Below are 19,930 nucleotides of genomic sequence, written 5' to 3'. Positions count from 1 at the left end.
TAAAGACGCTAATTAAACCTAAGGGTTTATTGTTGTATCCAGACTGAAGACAAAAATACAAACACAATTTTTATTTCTGTTTTCTCATTTTCTCTGTTATTTGTGACAGTATAGGGTGATATACGTTTGTCTATTTCTATTTCATAAAACAATATATAAGGAACAAACACATTCTGCACTCCGCCGCCCGCACCGCTATATTTCTATTTTCTGCGTTATAGTTAAGTACTTAAACATCAATTTACTTTAATGTTAACACCAAGCATGTGATACTTATGAAAAAATCGTAGAGAAGTAGAAAATAATTAGGAGCGGTCCCCCAACGCGACGTATTTTTTTTTTATTCAATAGGTACTTTAAGATTAAGTTTCTTTTATTATTTTTTACTTTTTAAAGGGAAATCAAGTTTTTGTGTCGGTTGATAATAACCCAGTGTGATTCCCAGGATATTAAATTATAATTATACCAAGTTTAATCATATTTAGTTGTTACGTGATGTTTAAACACAGACAGACAACATATTTTTATTCAATTCAAATTTTTTGATCGTGAGTTTTGTTCTGTGTGTATTAAGTAGCTATTTTTTTTCAATGTACGGAATTTACACTTCTAAAGTTTTATTATGTAGAGATAGAGATTGTTACATCAACAATCTCTACATAATTATGTAGAGATTGTGATTATTTGTAAAAAAACATACAAAACCGCCTATCTCGCACGATTAGCATGCCATAATATAAGTGATAAACAAAATAATAAATATAATTTAGATAGTATGTAGTAGCTATCACCTGTACCAAAACAGGGAGGTATTTTTCAGTTTTCGCTAGTACCTACAGAAGATATTACTTTTTGGACTTTGCGCCGTTTCTATTTCGTTGTTATAGAAATAGGTAGTTTTAAAACTTACCGATAGACAGACAGGTATCCTGTATATACCTACCGTTAGCGACGTTCCTTTTAAGTCACCAGGAGAAAGCAATTAGCTTTAGCTTAAAATGTTGTTTAAAAAAATCAATCATAGATGGAATCCTGAATGTCAAGTAAACAATAGGAAACGATGTATTGATACTTTTTATAAAAATAAATAACTTCCCAATTACTTAGTTGCTATTTAGCTATGAAGCTGTAGAAGCTGTTTCTATCGACCAAGTTAAGTCTTTTACTTGTATATAAAAACCAACTCAATTATCAACTAAACCAAATCAAAGTTTAAAAGCCTAAGTGATTTACACGAACTACCCTTTAGTAGTACCAACTTAGTCTTAGTCTTACCAACAATCCTTATCGCTTCGCATTCTATTTTTATCATTTCTAGCTTTGTTACTAGTTCATTAATAAAATATTTTTTAATCTTAATATTTTTTTTTGGATCAAGAATACACCTTTGTAACCTGTAAATGTCTACGATTTTACATTCTAATAGTATATTATTACACATAAAGCTTTTCTAAAATGAGTGAACCAGCCAAACAACTCATATAAATGCTAGAATCGTTGACAGATGGACAATGGGTCAGGATATAGGACGAGGGTGAGGAGTGTCACTACGGGGGCAGTACAGTGCCAGCGAGTTAAGCGCCGCCCATAGCAGTGCTCTGGGCGTACGTCGCCCCACGTCAACGTCGCGATAGAGAGGCAAATGGGTCTGTTCGGGAGCGAGAGCAGGACATGCACTCGAAGGCGGGGCACTAGCGAGACAAACGGCGGTGCCCACTCCACTGCTCATTCGTCTTTCGCTTAGCCTCCGCTATGTAAACCGGCCTTGTTGTGAATCTAAACAAAATCGGTCAGTCGTCGTTTTGTTGCCGTAAGAGCAGCGCGTCGGAGGTTCCGCGCTTTCGGGTTGAGCATGTTGCGACAGTGAACGTAGCCGGCAAAATGCACGCGTTGTTTGGTGAACAGAGCCCGTATGCGTATCGTGGAGGAGCCGCCGGTGGTTACTCAGCCGGTGTGACACCTTATGCCTATGAACAATACCGCTATGGATATGGAGCTCCCTACCTTCACCCCCATCAACAGCATGTTGGTGCACCAAAAGACATGGTCAAGCCGCCTTACTCTTATATAGCACTTATAGCTATGGCCATACAAAACGCTCCTGAACGACGTATAACTCTCAACGGTATTTACCAATTTATTATGGAAAGATTTCCTTATTACAGAGAAAACAAACAAGGCTGGCAAAATTCCATAAGACACAATCTAAGCCTCAATGAGTGCTTTGTGAAAGTGGCAAGAGATGATAAAAAACCTGGTAAAGGCAGTTACTGGACGCTTGATCCTGATTCATATAATATGTTTGATAATGGCTCGTACTTACGCCGTCGGCGTCGCTTTAAAAAGAAAGATGCGCTTAGAGAAAAGGAAGAAGCTTTAAAGAGACAACAGCAGTTACAAGAAGCTCAGGAGGCACTCACTGCGCAGGAAGCACTGACTGCATCGGACACTCTAGGACAACAACGTGATGTTAAGCCTGATGTCAAACCAAGAATCTTCGAATGTCGACCGAAACGAGAACCCGGCGCAGACTGTGCAAGATATGACAAGCCTGTCGACGGTCTTGATGACTTCAGTGAACCTCGACTTCCAGCATCCGCAGTTTATTGTTCACCTCAACCTTATTCGTTGGTGGCCGAGGAATTTCGTGCCGCTACATCAGGATGGTATGCGGCGCCCGAACCTCCGGCGGAGCAACTGCCTCCGGCGTTCCGCGACCTCTTTGAGCCGCCAAGCTGCCAACTAGCCGGATTCCGCAGTGGTTCACCCGTACCAGACGCGTACCGTGCGTCGCCACCGCCACATCACCATTATCGCACACCGGCACCTTCTTACTACCATCACCAAGCCTGCGTCGCCGCCGGTCCTGCGCCAGCACATAAGTCCTACTGAGACCAAGCTCTCAGGTAAGCTTCATTTGATGTTTCCTAGTGTATATGCTTGCGCTCTGCGATGTTTCTTTCCAAGTAGTGTAGCGTCCGCGAATGCCGCTGTGCGTTTCGGTCAGCCGCTCCGTCGGACCATCGAGGGAGCGCCGGTGTGCACCGAGACACTTCGTGACGTGGTTGTGGTTGCAGGAGGCCGGCATCGCTCGGCGCCGAACGGATTTAGCCGCACGCGTCAGTTCCAGAGCGGATAAATATAGCGCAGTAGCCGGAGATGCCGTGGAGGCAAGTGGCGGCGCGTCGATAACCACTGTTTACAGATCGGCGGCCGACCCTGCCGCCTCCCGCTCCGTTCACACCTATAGGTATGTCGAAACTCCACATGTGTTAGAATACTAGACGTAACAATAAGTGGTGACGCGGGCAGGGTGTGCGTGTGCAAGCCCGTGTGAGTGCGCCCGGAGCCGCCATTGGCATCTCCATCTCTGATGTTTCGAGGAAGCTCCACAGTCGCAGTTGTTTTGGCTTGTTTTGAACATACATCGTTCCATTGTACGGATCTATTTGTTACAGATACAGACTGTTAGTCTTATAAAAACATTTCCTAAGTTTTGTACTTTATCTGTCCATTAAATGACCATCTGGTGACCAAGTGCTCGACCACAAAAAATATAACAAAAGCGTGTGCTTGGGAACCTTATGCTAATGATGAAACAACAATATAACTCTCGAAGGGTTTAACTATAAACGCTAAATAACATTAATGATCACATATAAACTGTATGTCATACCTAGACAGCAATCTACTCAACTGCAATAACAAAAACAATTAATTACTTACTCAAACAAACGTGGGACAAACCGTAAAATTATGAATCCTTATTTGCTTTCAACGTGCAAATATTGGCGCGTGAATTGAAGTAGAGCCTCACTGCGTAACTTCAACTTCAGTACTTAGCGTACAAGTAAATACGGCATTATGATGGAGAAGGATTTTACATTTCTCGTAAAAACAAAAGCAGTTTTCGTATTTTCTTCACATGCATTCCGTAAATGTAAAGTTTCTTAAAATAAAATACATTATGTTCCTATCACACTAATATTGTAAATGTGAAAGTTTGTTTGTTTGTCCGGCCACCACGCTGAAACTACTGAACCGATTTTCATGAAATTCTGTATACAATCAGGGTATGAAAAATATCCAAATATCTAAGCTCATAGCTGGCTTCGGTGACAGCCGTGATAGGGTACTTTATATCCGACTGCGCCCGAAGGAGGGTTATGTTTTTCGAGAGTATGTATGTATGTATGTATGTATATTTGTTTAGCACGCTCTGCAGCCTAAACGGTTTGTTGGATTTTGGCTTGAGAGGCGTCGTTAGAATCGTATTTACTGTGAGAGTGACACTGGATATATTAAAATAATAAAAAAACAAAATGGCGGATTTTTGGCGCCAAATTCGAATATTGCTCACTCTCTGGCCTGAACGACTCGATGGATTTCATCGTCATCGTCAGAAAGTCATCTTAAAATTGAAGCAGTCGGGACCCATTCTAAATATGTAGACTTAGTGAGGGCACATACGGCTGGCTTTCTAGAATGGGTCCCGACTGCTTCAATTTTACGATGACTTTCTTGTTTTAAGAAAGAAACGCAGTCGGGTTTTTTAGATTTTTAAATTACCTTTTTTATTTTATTTTCTTTTAGTTTTATTATTTTTATATTTTGATATATCTAGGTTCACTCTCACGGTAATTACGAATCAAACGACCCCTACCAAGCTGAAATCCATCGAGTCGTTCAGGCTAGAGAGTGAGCAATATCCGAATTTGGCGCCAAAAATCCGCCATTTTGTTTTTTATTATTTTGATATGTCCAGTGTCACTCTCACAGTAAATACGAATCTAACGACACCTCTCAAGTCAAAATCCATCAATCCGTTTAGGCTGCAGAGCGTGCCAAACAATTATACATACATACGAGTACATACTCTCGAATAACATAACCCTCCTTCTGGCGCAGTTGGGTAAAAAGTATACAATTATTATTTTTGCAACCAATCTAGAATGCGCGATTTGTTAAATTGTGCTATCAACAGCCAATACACAAAAGTTCTCTTCCGTTAATAGAGACTGAGTGATTGAACCACGAAGCGACTGATTGACTGACAGACAATTCACAGTACACAGTAAAATATTGCTGGTCGTAGAAAGCTAAAAAATTTGTATGTACCTACATATATGCAGATTATATAAGAAGTAATAAGGAACGCACTAGTGGAATGAAACAAGGTTACGTAAATTACTTACGGTTGCTTAGTGACATGACATTGCTTCTTCAACATATAAATTAATAAAAAAAAAATATATTAAAAGGACAGTGCGAAGAAATTTATGAAGTGTGGGCCCACCCCTCAATACCAACATGTAATAGAGCTTTTTAAATGGAACAATAGTTATAACATAATTATGGTCAAATGTATGTTTAGATCGGTACAACGTCCTTAATTCATTTAAGTGTAAGGCATTTTTAAGGATAAGAAATTTTCTTTATAGATATTCTTTCTACCTAATATTACATCATAAAAAAGTGCTAAGGATATCGTTGCTTAATACATATGTTATATAATTATATGAGTCGATCTCCAAGGTCCAAGCTATGGTTGCCGAGGTTAGTTTTTGGATGGGTAGCAATCTCTTATCGAACTGTTTTCCTGGTAGGTGTTAATAGAAGGACTAGGGATGTAAACAATGATATATTCAATTTTCTTATAAATAAATGAGCTACGACCACTATTTGCTTAGCTCATGATCATTTGCGTAGCAACATTGCAAGCAATATACCTAAGTCAGAACATTAGTCGTAATACAGAGTTTTATTCTGCATAAAAATACCTATCTATTGAGTGATACCTATCAATAATTAAATTCACATCACACTAAATGTCTAACTTATCGCCAAATTAGTCCAATATCTATAACGGAGCCAAAATTCGCTATGAGATTAGATAAGAGTGCTCTTTCATCTCTACTCATCGTTAACAAGAATAAGAGGCGCGATGTTTTGGGACTGGTTATATTCAGGAGTTGGGCGGAGAGTCGGAACATCAGTAGGAGGAACTGAACACCTCATAAACCACGAATGTCGTAAAACCTTACGATTGAAAGCTATAAATATTTTAACGCCCCACTATATTCCATAAAACATAGATATGTAGATAAAGTATTATTTATTATGTGTCGGCAAATAGTTATCGATCGCACACCAGTTTATTGTGTAAGCAATACATATTTTATTGTTGTTATTATAAATAATATACCCAGATAAACATAAAATATTCTCGAATTCTTCGAAGCGCGAAGGAACAGGTATTACCTATACACAACATCATATTTTTTTTAATAATTTCAGAACGTTCATGGAAAATATGGTTGTGTTAAACCATTGTAAAAAAGTGTATTTGTATATTATAGACACTTAATAGTAGGCGATTATTATTGCTAACTCCTGTGGATTTACTTAAAGATAGTATGAATTTCGAAATCGAAATTTTCAATGGATTTTTATGGTCCTGAGTAATGCTCCGAGTAGTCCGCAATACATTTTCGTAATTTTTTGGCGGATAGTATAAAATATATATATATATATATATATATATTTAATATATATATATATATATATATATATATATATATATTTAATTTATAAGCTAACAACTATATATTCACAATTAATTATATAGTTGTTAGCTTAATTGACAAGTCATAATTAATTGTCATAATTCACTAAGACCACGTAATTATGTAAAGTAGTAGAAATACAAAACAACACGTATGTACAAGATGGAGGGGTGATATCTGCTTTTATAAATATACTATGTAGTATAAATATACTATGTAGTATAAATGAGACTAAACTCTCAAGATGTTGTTCCTCAACCCAATTTTAAGATCCATCTTGTTATAATCAAGCTGTAAGACCAATACTGATTGATTTAAACAACAACTAGATCTCCTGCTGAAGAATTGATCTCTTACCGCAACACTCGGAGACATTTAATAATTACTTACTTAAACTATTCCTTAGTAACGATTTTGTATCGCAATTACGTATATATATATTATCGTGAAAGCGGCCAAACGTCGGCCCATTTAACATAAAAAAAAATGTCTCTGCAATATTCAATATTGGATTGAATACTGTGTTAGTGAGATTGTTAAACATATTTTTTTTAATAGTATCTAAGGATAGTATTGCTTGTTCGTTCATCTCCAATCGAATCTACATTTTGGAATGAGCGCCTAGCTTCACTGACGGACGGACTGACAGAGTATTATTTATTTATTTATTTGTTTACGTTTCAAAAGTACCTGTTCCTTTGACTTGAATTTTCCATCTAGATATTATTTAGCATAACTTAGCTTTCAAGCTCTCCAATTATTTTCCATGTACCGATTAAGTACGGTACTGAACTATAAAAAAGATTGATCATGTGTTAAAAACGACATGAAAAAAAAACGCATCGAGCTTGAAAAGTTTTGATTCTTACTGTATTGATTTTCAGAATGTAAAGTTATTATATTAAAATATTCTAGGGACTACTATGGAAACGATGTAGATCGATATTTAGTAAGATTTAAACAAATATTAAGGACATTTGCGCGCGTTTTCATCTGCTCTGCTCAGCAGTTTTTGATTGTAGCGTGATATTTTATAGCGTCCTGCGATAAAGGACTATCCAACACAAAATGATTTTTTCAAATCGGACCAGTCGTTCCGGAGCCGGAGATTAGCGCATTTAAACAAACAAACAAACTTTTCGGCTTTATATAATAAGTATATATAATAAATAGTAATCACATGAAATCTTGTCCCTCTATGTACATTGTACGTACATTTGCCGGGGGAACACCAAAACGTAGTCAAGCTCTGTTTTCACACGGCTAATGCACTTAAATCTAATGCACTTTGTCAACCAGATTTGTCACTTGCTACGACAAAAATGTTAAAATTGTACTACGGAATAACGCTTTGACCATAAGAGCAAAAAATCCCCAGGTTACTACTACGTTATTTTACCGTTTCTCTACACTCTATTAAATTAAGCATAGCTATGCATATATATCTTTATTTTTGACTGTTTTAGCTGATCTATACTCGCATCGACTACTACCTATTAAGTTTTCAGACTCATTTAAAGAAACTCGACAAAAGGAGGTGCTACTGTTTATAGGCACGGCTTTTCAATCGATATAACTTTTAAAAATCTATTTTATCCAATGATGCAGTGATTAACATTCAAAACAAAACCTTGTACTGACCATGCTACAGTGCTGGATCGACTATATAGCGAGAGTGGCAATTGCTACAAACTGCGCCTATGATTGTATTTTTACTTAATAAAATATAGCCTCAGTGTTATTAAGTTTAGGAAAGACCTTTTCCATGACTCTATTTAGTTGCACAGACACCGTGGCGCATGATTAATAAAATAATGGCCAAAAGTCAGACAAGTCATCTTTTATTTAACGCATATTTTATGTTTACTATAAAACATACCGTTTGGCTGGATAAAGTACCAATAGTAAACTGACATCAGCTAACTTTGAAGATTCTTTGCCAATGGCACTTCGTTGAGAACTTTTTACATTTTATTAATCATACGTTATGTTCCGAACACACGTAAGTGTTGGTTTGTATGTTGTAAATACATCTACAACAAGAAAATCATAGGGGGGTGTAACATCTTTTAAAGTCAAAAGAATTTGAGTAAATAACCGTCGGGGTTAACTGCCTACCCATTGAACTGAGTCGATTATCTTCTACCAATTTAAGGTTAATATACGTGAGGTAATTATTTATATAAGGTTATTTAGGTATCTCACTGATTCACTCACTGTCTTTGTTCAATAATACCTGACAACAAACCTTAAAAGATGCAAACAAACTTTTCCAAATTGTTGATCATGAAGGTCTTTAGTTACGTTCAAATACTTTTTAAATGAGCGTTTACTTCTACCACAATTCTAATTTCTTTCCCTTAGGTTTCGATTTAAGTGTGTGAAAAAATATACAAATTTTAAACATTATATATGAGAATTTAATTCTGGTGTCCGACATCAACACTCGAAATACAGGTGTGATCATCGTATTACACCGATTTGGATTTTTATTATTTCATTTTATTTATTTGGCTCACCAACAATTGTTTACAGTGTAAATATTTATTATTAATAAACTTTACACGATAGAAATAAAAAATACATTCATTCATAAAACAATATTTATGTAACAATTTCGATTTCAATAAAACATTGTAATAACTTATTAGGTAAATAGAACACGTTCGCCTATTCATAATATCTGCACTGCACAAAAAAGGAATCATAACGGACCAGAAACCTTTAGATAAGAAGACCTCTTATCATGTAATATCGTTAAGCTGGACGGAAGCGGAACAGTTAATCTTCTTAATACATCCGGCAGGTAGCGCAAAAAAGAATTAAAAAAAAACTCAAAGACAACAGAAGAAAAAAGTAAGAAACAATATTTTCTTATTTAGACTCCTTTCTTATTTTGTAATTCCAGCATAGTTATTCGGAATCGTAGCTTTAGTAGCTAGGTCTAAAAATAATCTATTTATTCTATATTTTTAAAAGTGTATCCCAATTTTCTTGGACATCGTATCACACATGAGCTGCTGGTATTACGTTTATTCTTTTTTTTTGTTGAGTCAGGCTACAGACACACTCTTGTTTTCTTTTTACAAAATTTTGGTTTATTTAGAAGGGTTCATACTACATCATGGTTTATATTCAGTACTTAAAAATTTAATAGGAATCTTATTGATTTTTTGGATTTATATTTGTTTTACAAATATAGAATGGCAGTATGAATTAATTCTTGTCTATACTATTAGTATAATAAAATTGAATATTTTGTATGTTTTTACGCGCTGATCTCCGGTTTCAATTTAAAACAATATTCTTATCAAGGATAGATCATTTGTCAAGGATCGTTATGAGCTATAAAATATCATGCTACGCCCATTCGCCCAATAAGTAGTAACCGAGAAGTGGGGAATTCCGCGCGGGTTACCTAGTATTTTTAAAGCTAGCTTAGGTTTTTTTTTAAAAGCGTAACGCAGATTTCTCTGGAACCTCCGAATTCCACAATTGTTTTTGTTTTGGATAGTCCATTATTGAGAAAGGCTATACACTATAAAAAGTTACGCTGCATCCGATAGGGGCTGCAATTTTTTTATTTTTTTTTTGACGTTCAATCAGTCTGTTAGGTCAAGGCTACATCTTTGGCCCCCGTAAGTGCGGATCTGCGGATCGACCAGAACCAAACCGTGCGTACTCAAAGAGCCATCAGACCACCGCAGATGGAGCCCAGTAGGGCTGATGCCTTATTCGGAGCTGTAGACTACAACATGCGTATTTCATGGGGCTCCGGCTCGAAAAGCAGGAATGGGGTAGTTTTTAGACAGTAAGAATTTGACACCTTAAAAAAATGGTCAAGATTACAAGATCTAGATTTAAATTTCTTCAAGCTTTTTCAAGGTTACGTTCGGGTAACATGGAGTATTTGCACTTCTTTCGTTTCTCGCCAAGCATGTATGGGCTGAAATGTCATACAGCTAGATTTTTTTCTAATAGTGGTTACGTTACGTTTGGATGCTGAAATCTGGTCTGGAGTTGTGAAGAATCAAATCTGTTAAGATCATAACGAACACTTAAAATAAATGAAGTAATGAACACAGAATGTTTGTTTGTCGCAGGTATGGCGGAACAAGAAGATAGCGGGAGGCTGAGTGCAGGGGTGACGCGAGTATTTAACGTGTCTGGAAGAGATGGCGACATAGTGTTGTAAGAACTTTATTCCGCGTGGTGCACATATTGTAGCAAACGTCTCGTATTTATAAAGTTCAAGCTATCATCGTATCTCCATAAGAGATATTAACGAATGATGGCACCCGAAGACTTATTTTAGTATGTATATTCGTTTACCTATGAACTTACTATAATTAATAGATAAGACGAAAACCGATAATTCCGAAATAACGTAGCGTTCATTAATGTCGTAGGTAAGTAGGCCAGGACATACATAAGTTACAGTATTACCCGTTAAAACAGTATTATGTATACCCACATGATCTGTAAACAAATATTACTAATTAGATAAATGTAAATATTTAGTCATTAAAACCTAGTAATTGTATGAGGTGTAGATTTTCCCCTCTGAAAAAAATAATAGTTTTTCTGAAAACATATTTAGGGGATGTGTTGTTATTCTAGTCTGCTACTTTAGGCAAATTATTTGTGTAATAGATATCTATATACTTACAGAAACAGGAGAAAATATAAAAACGAAACAAACTACCTATGCACATGGATTTAGATAGCAACGAACGAAACTATAACATAAAGTAACATATTAACTAAAACAATATTATTGTCAATGCATTGTATCTATTATATTGTTATCTATTAAATATTTTTAAAAACGACGAGTGAATAATTTTCCTACCCTGAATAGGTGATTGTAATTTACAGCAGGCAGACATCAAACTAAAAAATGAACGTAGTATATTGAATAAATTATATACGTATGTTAATCAATACAATTAAGGTTAGCAATTAGTAGAATTGTATATTAAGACACGAACAAATACGAACAGCCAGTCTCTTTTAACTATAATGTCCTACGCAAAGAAATACTATGTATCACTTCACTTTACTTATAGTATCATGTTGAAACTGAGACGAGGTATTATTTAAATCAAAAGCATAGGTTTTAGTGTATAAAAACAGCATTTTTCGTAGCGTAGGTGATAATTAGTGAATCTGTAAATAAAAATGTATTTTGATGGAATTCTTCCCTTGGAAATTAGCAAAAATAAACAATATATTATATAGATTAGACAGGAATCAAAAAGGTATCATTATGATGAAACATGTTTAAGAAGTCAATAAAAATCGTGAGCGCTAATAGCGTGTCTTTGTAAGTTCGTTTATATACGTATATGATATTATTGTATCTGATGAACATGTTCTTTATTCATAATAACTATTTATTAGATACAAAGCAATCTAACTACATCGTTCAGTTACAAAAACTAGCTTGTAAAATGTAAGTGCTAACTTCAATCATGTCTCTAACGTAAACCGATAATTTATACGTAACTATAATTATTAAGCATTATCGTACATACTTACTCAATTCCATGAAATACCCACAACAGATAATACATATTATAAATATGGAGATTTATGTAATTAAATGAATTGTAATTTAAGTTAAATAAATACTTGTTCATACAATATTGTCGGGAACGAAAAGATCTGCAGATTACGCAGAACAATAAAATAAATATTCGCCTCGGGGAATATTTAGTGCTGTGTATTTTCTGGATGTTATGTAGAAGTAATATTTTAATGCATTTCTTACCTTCATAAAGTGAATACAAGTTATTACATCTTCTGCTAAATTCAGAATCTCGCTACACTGCACAAAAGTACATACATACCTAGCATGTGAACTTACATAGCTAATTAAATATGTAAGTGCATACATAATTATGTATCAACATTATGTACTTATAGGCACGTGTTTTTACTATAGTAAAATGTACTTCAGCAATATTGTCATACTTAGTTCACAATGCATCATTTATTGTTTCACATGTAATAATAAAATATTAGATGACCTACCTATTAGCTGATAAATTTGTGATAATTATCGTAATCGTGTGTACATAAATGTATTTAATAATAAATGTTTATTTGTATTTAGCATATCGACTTTATTCGTGTTTATTATTTTAATAAACCCTAATGAAATACATATTTCCCTTTGTTGGTATTGAAAAACGCGTATGTTTATCACTAAACCTATAATTGCCGCTGTCGTCTTTACTATACGGCATTGATAACTAAAATTACCCTTTAACTACCCCTATTTTTGCCATATCTTAGAATTTATCTGAATCTTGTAGCAAAAGAAGAACCTACTAAATAGTGTTCGTATTTATACTATTTTCAGCATCGAATTCAACAAATATAACATTAAATATCTACATGAACATTTCATACTAAAGTTTTACATTTAGGTATAATTCAAAATACAAGAATATGCCTGATCCGATCAGTTAAGTGTTAAGATTTCATTTAAACGGTCGATCTCGGAAAAAAAACGTAAAATACGTGTGTCAGCCTGAGACCGTTCGTTAGTGAGTAATAATTTTAGCTTGTTTGTAGTTGAATGAAACGAAACGCACAAGTGGCCACTCGGTCGATTGGATACGAGACTGATTTTATCGAATCATCACTCAATCAAACATTGGTACACACATTTTTTTGAAGTTGAAGCAGGGCCATTGAAAAAACGTGTCAATAAAATTAGGCAGGCAAGTAGGTAGTTTGAGTAGGCGTACATTGAATGCAGCCTGCACTGGATTCCAGTCATTTTATCAAAGGTAATTTAAAATAATTTTCGTTTTAAAGTGTTCCTTCACTGAGTGTTCGCCAATAATAAAGTAGATTAAGGCACACATTGAAAACGGTAATAGTTTTGGCGGTTTTATTTCATAATAATCTACTTATATATTTAAGCAAATGGTAGGATAAAAAGATATGATGATTGTAAATGTACTAAATATTTATAAATGCTCACCTGTCAGTATCATATTAATTTCAACGAAGAAAACACAAAGGACCACTAGGATAACATCGGAAATTCGTTTTAGTTTTCCTGCCTTTCATCATTATTAACCTGGCCGTTCTTGCCATTATATTCTATGTGTAACCAACACGACAATTCAAGAAAGTAAATATTTTCTAAAGGTTTATAAAATGGTGTAATTCCATTTCCACATCAGTAATATTTAACATTTAATTTATCATCATTTGTCACTGCCCCATATTCCACCAACGGAGAATAATGTTGATATTTTCTTTGACTCTCGTGTTTTATTTAATGATGAAAGTCAATGTAAGCGAATGTTCTTAGTAACTTAATGCTTCGATGGTGTAGGTAAAGTATTAAGGACCGATCGGAGTGAAACCAAAGTAACGCTTGCGTTGTGTTTCGCAGTGAGGTTACGGCTAATTTTGCCTACCCTTAAGCGATCTGTCTGCTCTTTTATCCCCTCATCCCGTAAAAGAATTAAGATAATCACTTATATCTGGATCAAACAAAAAAAAAACAAAGCGTTTGGTGGAACACCAACCGACACGTGTGGTTAAGAAAATAGGATCATCGATTTAGTACCTATAAGTACCAGACCCAGTTTCATATAATCAATAAATATAAATAAACCATCATTTTATACGATAATAGTCAATTTGAAAACCGAAACAAGTTTTCAGCTAGAAAATGCATTTGTTAAGTGATTATTTTGTTATGGCGTACACAAATATAATTAAGAAAGTTTAAATAAAAAAAGATGATAATGTAATTAAGTACCGTACTCAGTTAGTTAGTAAGTAAAATTAACACTAACAAAATATCTGTTCATGGTTAGTACTTAAGTCACGATCTACACGTGACATTCCAATGACGAATAAAAAATATCAAGTGTCGATACAAGAAGCTGAGGTTGGTCACAACAATGACTATCCACCCACCAGTTATGATGACACGTTGATCCTGCATACATATTGAGTGGAAAGGTCTTGTTGTGCTGGTCCTCAGCATCGTGTGCCCAGTCGAGAGGCTTCGTCATTTAGTGGCGGATTCTTCAATTTGACATGCCACCGCCCGCGTCGATATCATTTTTGTTTTTTATTAAATACAAACGACTGTCATTTTAATATTAACACAATTTAGTGTACCAAAATATGTATATGATAAAAAACTGTTTTGTTTTATTTATTTGAAACTAGCAATGTAGGCGGTACCTAATTATTGCGCTCGCTGTCACAGCGGTAAGTCCCCTCTTTGAAGAGTAGCTTCAAAGGCGCTACGGCGTCTTCACCAACTTCCAGACGCAGATGCTTACCGGATATGGGACTTTCGGCAGGTTCGTGCTTCTGATAGAGCGGAAAGAAACGCCCGGGTGTCATCACCGCGAGACCCATCCGGAGGACTGTGGACGGTGGAGCTTACGGTGGCGGTGTGCGGTGTGCCCTGCATGAACTTAGCACCACCCGGTGGTGATCAGGCATTGGTTCAGTTCAGGCCATGGTGCGGAGCGAGGGGGACTGGGATGCTGTCCCCTCCTTCTGCGAAGCAGTCATGCTATCTACTCCCACAAAAAAGTTACTTAATTTATCTGATGATAAAGGATTAGATACTGGCAATGAACTAGGAAGAAAAATAAACATTACCAAACCTTAACAAATGTCATTGAAATTGTAGAAGATACAGACAATGTAAAAACTCCATAATAAAATATGAAAGTGATTACAAGGATATTTTAGCCTCGCTACATGCGCCACTGTGATGTTATGTCACTTGACGAATAGACAAATTATTAAAGTTACTTTACTTTTCGTAACTACAATAATTGGACTAACATAACCGCTCTCAAGGATAAAGGACAACATATTTTCACATCACCCAACACACACAGAAAAGAATTAGTTACATACTTACGATCAGGAATTTAGATACATGTATGCTAACAAAACCTGTTAGTACTCAGATATCCCAAACCCCGATTCTCCAACAACCCTTAAATTCCTAACCCCCACAAGGCCGGTAACACACTTTGAACGCCTCTGGTGTTTTTAGAGGCTATGGGCGGCGGCAATTGCTTACCATCTAGTGATCCGTCTGATCGTTTACGGGCTTATACCATAAAATAAAAGATATAACCAATTATTTCCTTCAGTTCTTATGATTGAAAGTTTGCATTCGTACGATAAAGTAGGTATCGTATTACCCTATTATCCTACAAACATGTACCGACTCATAATTAGTATTCGTACATATTTAATTAATATTTTGTTTAAAAAACTTTTCGTAAATTAATATTCAAATGTCTGTAGATATTGTGGAAGGTAAGGGGTGCTTATTTTGGCAGAACATCCACTGAAGCGGTCAATGAACCGATGTTTATTGTTTTTCTACAACACCAATGTTGATATTGGCACAAATTCTATTTGTTTAAAATGGTAAGTCTCGTACAAACAGGTAGATTTACGTAACCATGACCTTATAATAACACAATACAAACGCGAGCTGCGTTGCGCCTATGAGTACTCATGCTAAGTTTACCTACCCAGCGTGAGATCAGTGCGATTTCAATTATCTGAATATATTCTGCAACTTTGTAGAGTAATTTTTCCTGAAATGATGGCATTTCATAATTCATAGTTCACACTGATTCCATTTATAGCTACATTATCCTCTTTATGCATATTAAAAAAAGTGTTTTAACGTACCTATATGAGACGAAAACATTCTAAACGTAAGTAGGTGCATCTCTATCTTTACGGGTGTTGTTGTATAAACATTGGTTGACGGAAAACATTCAAGAGTGGTCTTCCAAACCCATTTCATATTTACCTATTGTCTTTCAGAGCGTATTTCGATCGTTGTCGAGTGATTTAAATAACCTTGTGTAGGCAAGAGGTACCTAATCTAACAGTTTTAACACAACCTCAGGCCAACAATTTCCTTGAAATTAAAAAGACAATAATTTTCTACAAAATTAAGTAATGTGGGCATAAATCAGGGCCCGTGCTGTAATTGAGATTTTGCTGTAGATACAGAACTTAGTCCTCATTCTCAGTAGTTGTAATGAGACCAGCCAATACAAAACTGTATCCACATTTTCAGAATTCCCAAGTTAAAATATTCGAAATGAGTCAGAGTATTACTTTCGTGGAGATCGGAGGTCAACAACCAACTCATCTGTATGGATTATCTCTGTCTTAACGCGATAATTTAATCCTTTGTTTATCCAATGCCTCTAATAGTCCCGATGCACCGGAACGGTAAGCATCTGAGCACAGTCATGTATCATACTCGAACATATAAGAAAATAATCCGCCCGCTTGAATTACGACCGGGGGTTGATATTTCAACGGGCTTCGACGTTTCAAGAAAGTCTCAATTAGAGAATAAGTTATTGCTTCTAAAACTCTGTTGTTCTTGAAACATTAAATTCTAAATTTAGACGTATTCTTAGCTAATCTTGCGCTTGATTTTATGGTGGATACAACTAGTTTGTTTAATGGTGAGTAGTTTCAAATTTTTATGTCAAATAATAATAGGTATTAGCGCATCAAGTAGACACTGAAATGTTAACGGTGCACGAGGAAAATGGATTGCTTTCAAAATGGCGTTCGCCGTCTTTTGGCTCCCCTCCCGAGCACGCCTCCTTATTGCAGATGTCAGTTTATTCACAATACTTTCCATACATACCATTTCTTCTTACCTTAATATCATTAGTCCGAGGATACCCTTAATAAAACTTCAGTACGTACTAATGGGTTATTTAGCTATACACATATTCTTAAATACATGTAGGTACCACATCGTTGACATTATGATAATTCAAAATAATCGTGTATAATTAGATTTCTACAAAAGCTATTTAAGTGTACTACTGAAAATGTAGAGTAAAGGGTTCAAATATCAAGTAACATATTTGTGATCTCTCTTTTCCGGCATGGCACCACGAGCAACGTTGATCTTCTCAACATACTTACCCACATTTGACAGCACTAAGAGTAATAAAAATAGGCCAATATGAAAAACATCCACAATAAATATATAAGTAAGTATTCACACGTCTTAAGCAAAAAACTAAAATTTTCCTTGAAACAAGATCTTTGAAGTGAAAGTTTTAATTAAATCTTATTCCACGGCAGTTTCCCGATAGATTTCCTATTTGTAATCGCATTAAAATCTCAACATTGGAAATCCGAGAAACGCCGGCCGCAACCACCCGCAGTCTAGTCGAAAAGCAATTTGATTTGACGGCTATCTCACCTCCTACTACGTTTATATCGAAAGCTAGATAAATATTTATTTTATCGAATCTAATTTGGCACGAAACTGGCCCCAGATCGCCGCCCTTTCAGACAAGATGTTTTTGATGGAAAATGAAATGAGGTAAAGTTAAGTAAAGGCACTTTATTATTTAAACGTTTATGGATGTACTTATTATGAAAAACATTTTGTCGAATGTAATTCCTTTAAAATCTGTTCGTGTATTATGCATCAGTGAAAATAGTTCCTAAATGTGATGGACTGTTGGGTTTTACAAATGATATTTAGAACGTTAAAAAGTATAACACATGTCGGAAATGACAGGGCACAGCCGTAGCCGTCGCCGACGTCGGCGTGCGGCGGGCGCGCCTGCATGCCACCGGGTTCGGCTCTCGGGTCGGGTATCGTGCCGTATACACGTTTTAGTTTACGTTTACATTACTAAGCACTTGTTGAGTAAATAAATAAAGACGTTTTAAAATAAACTTTACTATTAATCCTTGACTTAGTAACGTTTACATAACCGTGAGATCGGTGATGAGTACGGACAGACACACAACACTGTACATTGTAATACATCGTTCATTCTTGATAAAAATGTGTCATTAATTTTACAAATTGTTCATGCATTAATGTCGTTTGGAGTGAGCGATTACGAGGGATAAATTAGGCAAAAGTAAATGACATTATACCATACAGTTACCCAGATAGATACATGTAAGTACCTCATTCTGTTGAAACAAACAAAGGGTTAAGAAGTGTGCTATGTTCAGGTCTGTTCAGTAAAAAAGTTTATCTGAAAGCTGTTAACTTAACAGTTAACCTGTTATCTTTATTAAACGTTTGAAGCTAAATTCCCAGCATAACCAACTCTTACTGAGTCGTGTACGAGTAAAATATAAGCACAATGAATGACAAATACTATTAAACTGCTAGCTACGTTCGACATTTGCTGCAAAATAAAACAAAATGTAAGTATCTGCTCATTCATCATGAGTGTGGCGGCTACAACACAATTAGGTGTTTCCCTGAAGTGATCGTGGCGTCGGTCGTTCGACCGCCTGCGAACTGTCATTACAAAAATAGTGGCCCCAGAAAGGGTAGTCGAGACATGTCCCATATGGACCCGAGTGCAATGCCGCAAGTTATTTTCACTTCTTTCATTGCCGCACTACAGCTCTCCGTTTACTTCTAAAATACATTGTTTTGTGAGTTTGTCATAAATTTTCATTTATATGATTTATGTAAAATTCGTATTTTATCACATTTTGTTTGATTGTGAAGAAGAAGATCACCATTTCCGTGAAGTAGATAGGTATCACTTTGATTGACCAGACACTCTGTGAGATACATGACTAGCCTGATCACCTATAGCCATGATCTCAGTCACACACCTATACAACTGTTTTGAAAACAAATATAGGAATAGGATCGAAAGTTTGTTTGTGAGAGTTAATTTCTTACACTTGCGTACAGCAAGGAAATCTGTCAAAAGATTTTGTTTACATACGCAACATGTCGGTCGGCCAACTGTCGAATATCTTTTTAAACAAAAAGTGTATGTTACCGGCGTGTGGCGATCTCCAGCAGGTTTACGTTATAATTCCGATCACTTTGATCACTTCGCACGTTCTTTTGTTAACAATCTGTTGGGTTGTTCTCAACGATCTCGTTGATATTGAACGTTTGTGTCGTAGAACAAATAGTGTTTATCATGATTTAATTTATTGCTGCTTACAAAAGTGAAAAAATATTTTCTTTGTTTGTGTTCCACTTTCTATACACCATAGCGACATTTTTTAATCATTCGTAAGTTGTAACTGAAGATGATTCTTAAGTAGATAACATCAGACGGCGTTGTCTTTATTGACGAGCCTCTTTATGATAGACACATTCGTATCCCGACAATAAATCTTTACATCAACATTAACACAAATTAGACAACGTGACAAATAGATGTGATGGAAATAGAAACGCTGACAGTAGAACACACGTCGATCTGTTCGCGTGCTAATGCCGGCTTCACATTCCATTTTTCATGTTAAATTTAAAATAGTGGGAACTATGTTTTTGTCCGTGTGTAATAATAGGTGCATTA

General features: G+C 35.6%; 1 protein-coding gene across 2 annotated transcripts; it reads left to right on the top strand.

Annotated features, from left to right (window-relative positions):
• Positions 1–1,612: 1,612 nt before the first annotated feature.
• On the top strand, positions 1,613–12,686 carry LOC118266807 (fork head domain-containing protein crocodile). 2 transcript variants are annotated; one of them, XR_004782900.2, is made up of 3 exons: positions 1,613–2,906; positions 3,078–3,250; positions 10,670–12,686. XR_004782900.2 is itself a non-coding variant. In XM_035580390.2 (2 exons), exon 1 carries the CDS (start codon positions 1,882–1,884, stop codon positions 2,890–2,892), a length of 1,011 nt encoding a protein of 336 aa, XP_035436283.1. In that variant the 5' UTR covers positions 1,616–1,881; the 3' UTR covers positions 2,893–2,906; positions 10,670–12,686. The 2 variants fall into 2 exon arrangements, 1 of the variants encoding a protein (XP_035436283.1); XM_035580390.2 differs by lacking the exon at positions 3,078–3,250 and having other exon boundaries at positions 1,616–2,906.
• Positions 12,687–19,930: the final 7,244 nt, after the last annotated feature.

Source organism: Spodoptera frugiperda, chromosome 25 (genome assembly GCF_023101765.2).
Source record: "Spodoptera frugiperda isolate SF20-4 chromosome 25, AGI-APGP_CSIRO_Sfru_2.0, whole genome shotgun sequence".
Classification (NCBI taxonomy): domain Eukaryota; kingdom Metazoa; phylum Arthropoda; class Insecta; order Lepidoptera; family Noctuidae; genus Spodoptera; species Spodoptera frugiperda.
This window is presented reverse-complemented; position numbering and strand designations above follow the sequence as displayed.